This window comes from Lates calcarifer, unplaced genomic scaffold (genome assembly GCF_001640805.2).
Source record: "Lates calcarifer isolate ASB-BC8 unplaced genomic scaffold, TLL_Latcal_v3 _unitig_4942_quiver_3193, whole genome shotgun sequence".
In the NCBI taxonomy this organism is placed as follows: Eukaryota; Metazoa; Chordata; class Actinopteri; family Centropomidae; genus Lates; species Lates calcarifer.
This window is the reverse complement of record NW_026117199.1, coordinates 324-10548: the sequence shown is the minus strand read 5'-3', so window position 1 is coordinate 10548 and position 10225 is coordinate 324. Positions and strand designations below refer to the sequence as shown.

At 40.7% G+C, this 10225-nt stretch overlaps 1 protein-coding gene and 2 long non-coding RNA genes across 4 annotated transcripts; 1 reads left to right on the top strand and 2 right to left on the bottom strand.

The window, feature by feature from the left end:
• Nucleotides 1-163: 163 nt before the first annotated feature.
• Nucleotides 164-4633, bottom strand: LOC127140556 (uncharacterized). Of its 2 annotated transcripts, none has more exons than XR_007811046.1 (3): nucleotides 4462-4633; nucleotides 810-1456; nucleotides 164-234 (listed from the first exon to the last, which is right to left on the bottom strand). It is a non-coding gene; the product is annotated as an uncharacterized LOC127140556 (long non-coding RNA). The 2 variants fall into 2 exon arrangements; XR_007811047.1 differs by lacking the exon at nucleotides 4462-4633 and adding an exon at nucleotides 2032-2169.
• Nucleotides 4634-5101: 468 nt separating this feature from the next.
• LOC108872458 (uncharacterized) lies at nucleotides 5102-6740 on the bottom strand. Its single transcript, XR_001959226.2, has 3 exons — nucleotides 6551-6740; nucleotides 5240-5294; nucleotides 5102-5132 (listed from the first exon to the last, which is right to left on the bottom strand). It is a non-coding gene; the product is annotated as an uncharacterized LOC108872458 (long non-coding RNA).
• A 457-nt stretch (nucleotides 6741-7197) lies between these two features.
• Nucleotides 7198-9316, top strand: LOC108872457 (uncharacterized). The gene is made up of 2 exons (XM_018660137.2): nucleotides 7198-7241; nucleotides 7568-9316. Exon 2 carries the CDS (start codon nucleotides 7668-7670, stop codon nucleotides 8523-8525), a length of 858 nt encoding a protein of 285 aa, XP_018515653.1. The 5' UTR covers nucleotides 7198-7241; nucleotides 7568-7667; the 3' UTR covers nucleotides 8526-9316.
• Nucleotides 9317-10225: the final 909 nt, after the last annotated feature.

Sequence of the window (10225 nt, the reverse complement as noted above, 5' to 3'; positions counted from 1 at the left end):
CGGATGTCTCTGCGATTGTGGACTACGTCTCTGCGATCGCGGACAATGTCTCTGAGATTATGGACAAAGTCTCTGCGATCATTGACAATGTCTCTGAACGCCGGCAGTGCCGACTAATCGGGGACCGAGTCACCACGAGTCATGGACAATGTCTCTGATCGTGGGACGATGTCTCCCTCATCCTCAACAATGTCTCTCCGATCATGGATGATGTTGTGGACGAAGTGGTGACACCTGGAGGAAATCATAGAGAACATACAAAGGAAAATGATCAATACACTACTACCTATTCCACATCAACAGTTTAACCATGAAAACACAAAGAAATATTCAACATTTCAGCTATGCCTTACTATAATATGACATTTTTTTGACATTTTCCTGCCTTACTTTATTATGACATTTTTGACCTCAGACTATGACATTCATGATATCTTACTATAATGTGTCATTTTTACTTCTATTTTGGATTACTATCACTTCTGCATTGCTTTATGTTACAGATTAGTTTTACCTTGAACATTAGATTACTTTTACCATTACATATTACAGTACTTTCCTTTTTACATATTTGAAATTTACAGATAACTTTTACTGTTGCAAACTACACCTAGTATCAGATTACTTTGACTATTACATCTTACTTCTGATACTGATAATTACTTTGCACAATACTTTTTTTTTATTAATATAGGTTACTTTATTTTTACATTGCATATTACTTTTATTAAATAATGAATACTGAACATAAACAATTTAATGTCAGTGCTCTGTGTTGGACAGTTGATGTAAATCTGTTTGTCAGTTACCTGGAGGCCTCTGTCCTGGTCTCAAAGAACTTCATCTTACGATGTCTCTCTGTGATCGTGGACTACGTCTCTGTGATCGCGGACAGTGTCTCTGAGATTATGGACAAAGTCTCTGTGATCATGGACAATGTCTTTGTGATCGTGGACGATGTCTCTGAGATCATAGACGCTGTCTCTGTAATCGTCAACAAATGTCTCCATGATCGCGGTCATGCCGTCGAATCGAGGAACCACAGTGTCACTACCGATTCTTGCGCAGAGCTCTGCGAAGCATGGGACAATGTCTCTGATCATGGACAACGCCTCTCTCATCTTTGACAAGGTCTCTGCAATGGACAACGTCTCTGATCGTGGACGATGTCTCCCTCATCCTCAACAATGTCTCTCCGATCATGGACCATGTCTCTGTGATCGTGGATGTCTCTGCGATTGTGGACTACGTCTCTGTGATCGCGGACAATGTCTCTGAGATTATGGACAAAGTCTCTGCGATCATCGACAATGTCTCTGAACGCCGGCAGTGCCGACTAATCGGGGACCGAGTCACCACGAGTCATGGACAATGTCTCTGATCGTGGACGATGTCTCCCTCATCCTCAACAATGTCTCTCCGATCATGGATGATGTTGTGGACGAAGTGGTGACACCTGGAGGAAATCATAGAGAAACATACAAAGGAAAATGATCAACACTACTACCTATTCCACATCAACAGTTTAACCATGAAAACACAAAGAAATATTCAACATTTCAGCTATGCCTTACTATAATATGACATTTTTTGACATTTTCCTGCCTTACTTTATTATGACATTTTTGACCTCAGACTATGACATTCATGATATCTTACTATAATGTGTCATTTTTACTTCTATTTTGGATTACTATCACTTCTGCATTGCCTTTATGTTACAGATTAGTTTTACCTTGAACATTAGATTACTTTTACCATTACATATTACAGTACTTTCCTTTTTACATATTTGAAATTTACAGATAACTTTTACTGTTGCAAACTACACCTAGTATCAGATTACTTTGACTATTACATCTTACTTCTGATACTGATAATTACTTTTACACAATACTTTTATTTTTATTATATAGGTTACTTTATTTTTACATTGCATATTACTTTTATTAAATAATGAATACTGAACATAAACAATTTAATGTCAGTGCTCTGTGTTGGACAGTTGATGTAAATCTGTTTGTCAGTTACCTGGAGGCCTCTGTCCTGGTCTCAAAGAACTTCATATTACGATGTCTCTCTGTGATCGTGGACTACGTCTCTGTGATCGCGGACAGTGTCTCTGAGATTATGGACAAAGTCTCTGTGATCATGGACAATGTCTTTGTGATCGTGACGATGTCTCTGAGATCATAGACGCTGTCTCTGTAATCGTCAACAAATATCTCCATGATCGCGGTCATGCCGTCGAATCGAGGAACCACAGTGTCACTACCGATTCTTGCGCAGAGCTCTGCGAAGCATGGGACAATGTCTCTGATCATGGACAACGCCTCTCTCATCTTTGACAAGGTCTCTGCAATCATGGACAACGTCTCTGATCGTGGACGATGTTCTCCCTCATCCTCAACAATGTCTCTCCGATCATGGACCATGTCTCTGTGATCGTGGATGTCTCTGCGATCGCGGACAATGTCTCTGAGATTATGGACAAAGTCTCTGCGATCATCGACAATGTCTCTGAACGCCGGCAGTGCCGACTAATCGGGACCGAGTCACCACGAGTCATGGACAATGTCTCTGATCGTGGACGATGTCTCCCTCATCCTCAACAATGTCTCTCCGATCATGGATGATGTTGTGGACGAAGTGGTGACACCTGGAGGAAATCATAGAGAAACATACAAAGGAAAATGATCAATACACTACTACCTATTCCACATCAACAGTTTAACCATGAAAACACAAAGAAATATTCAACATTTCAGCTATGCCTTACTATAATATGACATTTTTTTGACATTTTCCTGCCTTACTTTATTATGACATTTTTGACCTCAGACTATGACATTCATGATATCTTACTATAATGTGTCATTTTTACTTCTATTTGGATTACTATCACTTCTGCATTGCCTTTATGTTACAGATTAGTTTTACCTTGAACATTAGATTACTTTTACCATTACATATTACAGTACTTTCCTTTTTACATATTTGAAATTTACAGATAACTTTTACTGTTGCAAACTACACCTAGTATCAGATTACTTTGACTATTACATCTTACTTCTGATACTGATAATTACTTTTACACAATACTTTTATTTTTATTAATATAGGTTACTTTATTTTTACATTGCATATTACTTTTATTAAATAATGAATACTGAACATAAACAATTTAATGTCAGTGCTCTGTGTTGGACAGTTGATGTAAATCTGTTTGTCAGTTACCTGGAGGCCTCTGTCCTGGTCTCAAAGAACTTCATATACGATGTCTCTCTGTGATCGTGGACTACGTCTCTGTGATCCGGACAGTGTCTCTGAGATTATGGACAAAGTCTCTGTGATCATGGACAATGTCTTTGTGATCGTGACGATGTCTCTGAGATCATAGACGCTGTCTCTGTAATCGTCAACAAATATCTCCATGATCGCGGTCATGCCGTCGAATCGAGGAACCACAGTGTCACTACCGATTCTTGCGCAGAGCTCTGCGAAGCATGGGACAATGTCTCTGATCATGGACAACGCCTCTCTCATCTTTGACAAGGTCTCTGCAATCATGGACAACGTCTCTGATCGTGGACGATGTCTCCCATCCTCAACAATGTCTCTCCGATCATGGACCATGTCTCTGTGATCGTGGATGTCTCTGCGATTGTGGACTACGTCTCTGCGATCGCGACAATGTCTCTGAGATTATGGACAAAGTCTCTGCGATCATTGACAATGTCTCTGAACGCCGGCAGTGCCGACTAATCGGGGACCGAGTCACCACGAGTCATGGACAATGTCTCTGATCGTGGACGATGTCTCCCTCATCTTCAACAATGTCTCTCCGATCATGGATGATGTTGTGGACGAAGTGGTGACACCTGGAGGAAATCATAGAGAAACATACAAAGGAAAATGATCAATACACTACTACCTATTCCACATCAACAGTTTAACCATGAAAACACAAAGAAATATTCAACATTTCAGCTATGCCTTACTATAATATGACATTTTTTTGACATTTTCCTGCCTTACTTTATTATGACATTTTTGACCTCAGACTATGACATTCATGATATCTTACTATAATGTGTCATTTTTACTTCTATTTTGGATTACTATCACTTCTGCATTGCCTTTTATGTTACAGATTAGTTTTACCTTGAACATTAGATTACTTTTACCATTACATATTACAGTACGTTCCTTTTTACATATTTGAAATTTACAGATAACTTTTACTGTTGCAAACTACACCTAGTATCAGATTACTTTGACTATTACATCTTACTTCTGATACTGATAATTACTTTTACACAATACTTTTATTTTTATTAATATAGGTTACTTTATTTTTACATTGCATATTACTTTTATTAAATAATGAATACTGAACATAAACAATTTAATGTCAGTGCTCTGTGTTGGACAGTTGATGTAAATCTGTTTGTCAGTTACCTGGAGGCCTCTGTCCTGGTCTCAAAGAACTTCATCTTACGATGTCCCTCTGTGATCGTGGACTACGTCTCTGTGATCGCGGACAGTGTCTCTGAGATTATGGACAAAGTCTCTGCGATCATGGACAATGTCTTTGTGATCGTGGACGATGTCTCTGAGATCATAGACGCTGTCTCTGTAAATCGTCGACAAATGTCTCCATGATCGCGGGTCATGCCGTCGAATCGAGGAACCACAGTGTCACTACCGATTCTTGCGCAGAGCTCTGCGAAGCATGGGACAATGTCTCTGATCATGGACAACGCCTCTCTCATCTTTGACAAGGTCTCTGCAATCATGGACAACGTCTCTGATCGTGGACGATGTCTCCCTCATCCTCAACAATGTCTCTCCGATCATGGACCATGTCTCTGTGATCGTGGATGTCTCTGCGATTGTGGACTACATCTCTGCGATCGCGGACAATGTCTCTGAGATTATGGACAAAGTCTCTGCGATCATTGACAATGTCTCTGAACGCCGGCAGTGCCGACTAATCGGGGACGAGTCACCACGAGTCATGGACAATGTCTCTGATCGTGGACGATGTCTCCCTCATCCTCAACAATGTCTCTCCGATCATGGACCATGTCTCTCGATCATGGATGATGTCGTGGACGAAGTGGTGACACCTGGAGGAAATCATAGAGAAACATACAAAGGAAAATGACTATGTAAATCTTCTGGAGGTCTCTCTATCTGTAACAACCATTAGAGGAGTGTTTAAACTAAGACTGACCTTCTGTAAATCTTCATGTCAGTCTCTTCTCTCTGTGATTTGCTGGTTGAAGTTCCTGTGGAGAAAGATCAGAAACAACAAACTTTATATGAAATTTAATTTAATATGAAACTGTGACTGCTGAAACCATCAAAACAAAAGCAAAGATGGTTTCTGGGTATTAAAGTTCAAACTATCAAAAGATGGAAAAATACAAGCAGGAAGAGAAATAAACACTAAATCCACAAAGAGGACCAGGTTGTTTCTTCAGTCCTGAGATTACTTCTATCATTACAGATTACTTCCAATGTAACAGATCATTTCTATTATTACAGGTTACCTCTGTTTCTACAGATTACTCAGAACATTACAGATTACTTCTAATATGACTTCTAACATTAGAAATCACTTCTCCTATTACTTTCCTATTATATTCTTATGGATTACTTCTATAATCATTCTATCATTACACATTGCTTCTAATTGTTAGCGATTACTCCTACCATTTTAGATTAGTTCTTGCAGATTACTTACTATCATTACAGCTGAGTGTCACAATCCTTTTTATTTAAACAAGCTGAGCTAAAGTAACTAGCTACCTGTTTGTGAGAGCAGGTAACTGATAACTGTTAACTGACCTCGTAGAGAAAAGCAAATTAAAAACTTTTCGCTGCAAGGCTTAAATTGAACCTTTTACATCCCAGTTTTGATGTAATGACTTGTAACAGTCACCTCACCTGATACGTGGAGAGACAGGGAATTAAAATCTAGTTATCGAGCCTGCGTTTAAATCACCCCAGACAAATGACTGATCTCTAGTATAACAACAGGTGGTCAATGGATGGCCACGGACAGATCACTACCACTGAGTTTTCACGTCAATATATCTCGAAAACAGGGAGAAACTGAGACGCTAAACCGCCACGATGAAAAAAAATGGCCGCAAAGAAATGAACAGGAACAAGACAAAACTGGAAAGACACACGAAGAGACGCGACACGATGCAAAACAATAACAACGAGACACAAAGCTAACAATATAGATGTAAAGCAACCTGGTAAATATACAGAATGATACACAAAGACGGAAAATGTCCACAAAAGAACAAAACCTATGACGCAAACTGACCAGAGAGAAACACAAATGATAATAGCAAGACTTGTGATAACATCTTCCACATAAGGAGCCCACAACTCATGTCAGTCACAGACACACAAACACACTCTAACTCACGCATTAAAAACGTCTGAAAATGGAAAGAACACCCGTAAAATAAAGAGCTAACTTTAAGGCTAATGCTAACACTCCCGCTCATTAGCTCGTTAGCCTTACCTTGGCCGCAGGTGTGCTCAGCGTCCAAGCCTCGCTCGTGTTCGACAAAAACCGCTCCAAAGCTTCTTGTAGCTGTGTAATGGTTTCTCACAGTGCTAAGAAACTAAAGCGACGACTCTGACGCTGGTTTTATTCCGTGTTTTTCACTCGTCTTTCCAACTTTGTTTGTCCGCCATTCTGCTCCGTGCTGCGTAGTTCACGGCCAATGACGACAGACGCTAGACAACGCCAACAGACAAAACGCTGATTGGTCGACTGACTCGGCTCCGCCTATGACGGTTTCTGATTGGCCGAATCAGCGGAAGTTGTTCAATCTGAGTGAGAGCAGTGAAAGCCAAGCTTTTACTGCGACAGGAAGTCGATGGCGCGGTGTTTTAGAAGCACAGAGCAGAACCAATACATTTAGTTATAAACTGGGCTCCTACAAAAATAAATAATTCATATCACAAATAGTTTCATTCATCAACACGTTCAATCTGAAGAAAACGTCGCCCCGCTTGCGTCATGACGTCACAGCCGACATAAATACTACTTCCGGGTCCAAGTTCACCGAAGTTCGTCTTTTTCAAGATGCCGCAGTGCTGTGTGCCGCTTTGTTTAAACAGATCTGAGTTCAAAAAACATATGAAGCTGTCTTTCTACGCTTCCCCTGCGACGAGAAAGAGAAAAAGAAATGGCTGCAGTTGATAAGGTAAGTTTCAGTTCTTAAACGAATGACGAAAAACAAGTTTTACGCCAGCGGGGTGCTAACGTTAGCTAGCGAAGGTTAGCTAACTAAAAGCCGGCGCCCAGGTATAAGCGGTGGGTTTTACAGGGTGTTTCTTGCTGTGAAATCTTCGTGGCTTAAGTTGTCAGTCATTTTCTGTGCTGCCCGAAAATATCTAGATTTAACCATCTATCTTAGTTTGTTCACCTTAGCTGGGCAGCATGTTATTACTTTGACTGCTTCGTTGTGATTGTTGTACACATGTCCAACAGAGAGCTTAAACTATAATAATCAATTACTTTGTTTTTTAGGCGTGAGAACTACACCCCAAATTGCCACTCGAGGGTTTGCAGTTGGCACTTCGCCGATGGTAAAGCTGCCGGACCGACGCGATTCGCATGGAGCGAGGGAATGACTTTACAGGTCAGGGACCGGAGGAAGAAGAAACCAATGGTTCCCGTACGTGCTGAGGACGAGGGTGCAGATAGCCATGCTGCAGCTGCACAGACCCCCAGCACTTTATCCTTCAGTCAGATTTCCTCTGATCCTGTTAAAGTCCAGTATCTCACAGGACTACCTGACGCTGCCACTGTCCTGTTTTTGGAGGCGCTTCTTTCCAGATTCGAGCTACGGTATCACTATGATTGGACTGTACAGTGTGTCCCCCTGGTTGATCAACTGCTCCTGACTTTAATGAGACTCAAGCTTAACTACCGCCACACAGACCTTGGAATAAAGTTTAACTGCAGCAAAGCCACCGTAGTGAACACCTTCACCACCATCATCCAAGCGCTGTACGACATCTTGTACGTCGGCATGCTGGAGAACAACATCCCCTCCACAGCCAAGAACCAGACATCACTACCAGACTGCTTCAAACCCTTCCCCAGCTGCAGGATAGTGCTCAACTGCATAAAGGTTTCAGTCTGTAACAGAGAGACACTCGCTGCACAGGGTCGTTTCGACAATCAGAGCAAAAGAAGGACCACTCTGAAGGCTCTGGTCGGTGCCGCTCCCAATGGAGTGATCACCTTCATCAGTGACCTGTACGGTGAAAGCGTCTCAGACAGGGAAATAACAGCCGACTGTGGAATTCTCCAGCACCTACGACCAGGTGACACGGTTATGGCAGACGAGGGCTTCGCAATTCTACCAGAGGGAGTTTCTCTGAACGTCTCGTCCTCCGTCGTCGGCGGACAGTTCACTCAGACAACAACAGACTCATCTCACAGGCCAGGAGTCGTGTGCAGCGTTCCATTCAGAGGCTGAAGTTGTTCTCCATTTTGGACCACATCCCATTTCACTTCAAAAGACACATGAACAAGATACTGAAAGTGTGTGTGTGTCTCACAAATTTACAAACACCTATTCTCAGCGACAGTGGATGAATTCACTGATCACCAGTGTGTGTGTGTTGTACATAGTTTGTGTTGTGGATAAAAAAAAAGTGAAATCAGATTAAAAAGTGTTAGTCTTTATATCCAGAAACATGTGACTGAAGTACAAAAAATGTCATAATGAAATCAAAGAACATCAGAACAGATCGTGAAAATCTCTGACAGAACATTTATAAAATGTTTCCAGTGTCAGTGTTAAGAAGCCATGTCAGGTCTTTGGAGTCCACACATTCAGGTGACAGCTGTTGGCTCTGGTCCTGATCTGATGAGGCAGTTAACGAGTTTGTTTTAGTGTCAGGGAACCAGACACTTCATCTAAGTCCAGAAAGAAGCTCCGACTCAGAGACCTGCGGGAGCATCTCAGTTCTCACTCGTCAGAGATCCACCGAGCAGGAACTGTCCAGTCTCCTCTGTGCTGCTGCTTCGCCCTCGGCTCAGGGAAGAGCTCCAGTCACGTCTTTAAGGAAAAAAATCTGAATCATTAAAACTTTAATACTAATTAATCTGTTCTGCTGCAGTAACAAAGTAATCATATAACTCCTCATCTTCAAAATCTAAAAAAATATACCCTGTCAATAACCGATGATTTACATTTAAAGGCAACAGTTTACCATTTACTAACTGTACTGAACTGTTATTATAAATTGATAACACTGACATAAATGTTGTTCCTCGATAGTTTATTTCTTAATTGCTGATGTTGTAAAAGTAGAAAACGGTCACTACTCCTTTTCAAAGTTTGCTTTTTGACCTGGATAATTTAGAAATTAACCTATTCAACATGTAAAAAGAGAAAATTTTCACATTTTCATTTATATAAAGTCTGTATAAAACAACATGAATCAGGATTTACGTGTATTTATACTAAGGGAGGAGCTTTTTCTAGATTTGCGACTAATGTAAATCACTTTCACCTATCAGCCCTCAGAGTCTCCCGTCATGCTTTTGTTTTACGCTCCTTCAAATGTCCAGTATATTTTTGGTGAAAACTTCCATGTTGCCCTTGAATTTATCAAGAAGAAAGTCGTTGATGTGGACCGTCATGGACGTCCTGCAGCTTTCTGATGCCATCTCTGATAAATTCAGAGATTCAGATAAATCTGTGTCACAGAGGCACTTAGAACTAAACTGAAGTATAATGAAAAGTTCTAGAAACGTCTATCAGCTGCTCAGCTCTGAATCTACCTGGAGAATGTTTAATTAACCAGGTCACAAAAACAAAGTTTGAAGAGAAAAACTGATCTCTTCTGTTTATTAGGCACAAACAAGTCATTTTATAATCACACGAAGTTTAATTATCAGTTTACCGTTTACTAACCAGACCAGCTGATCACATGAAGAGTCCTGTCTTCAGATTGGATGAGACACATCAACGTCCTGACGGGAAGAGTCTAGATTCAAAATTAAATTAAACTCTGTTCAGTTCTTTATTGTAAAAACATTCAGGCCCAACAAAATACATAAAAATAAAAAAAGAGAAGATAAACATTGCTGCTTCTTATAAAAGACAGTTATATCAGTGTTTCCACTGGTGTGACTGGTATCGTCCCAGTAAAACAAGGATCTATCAGC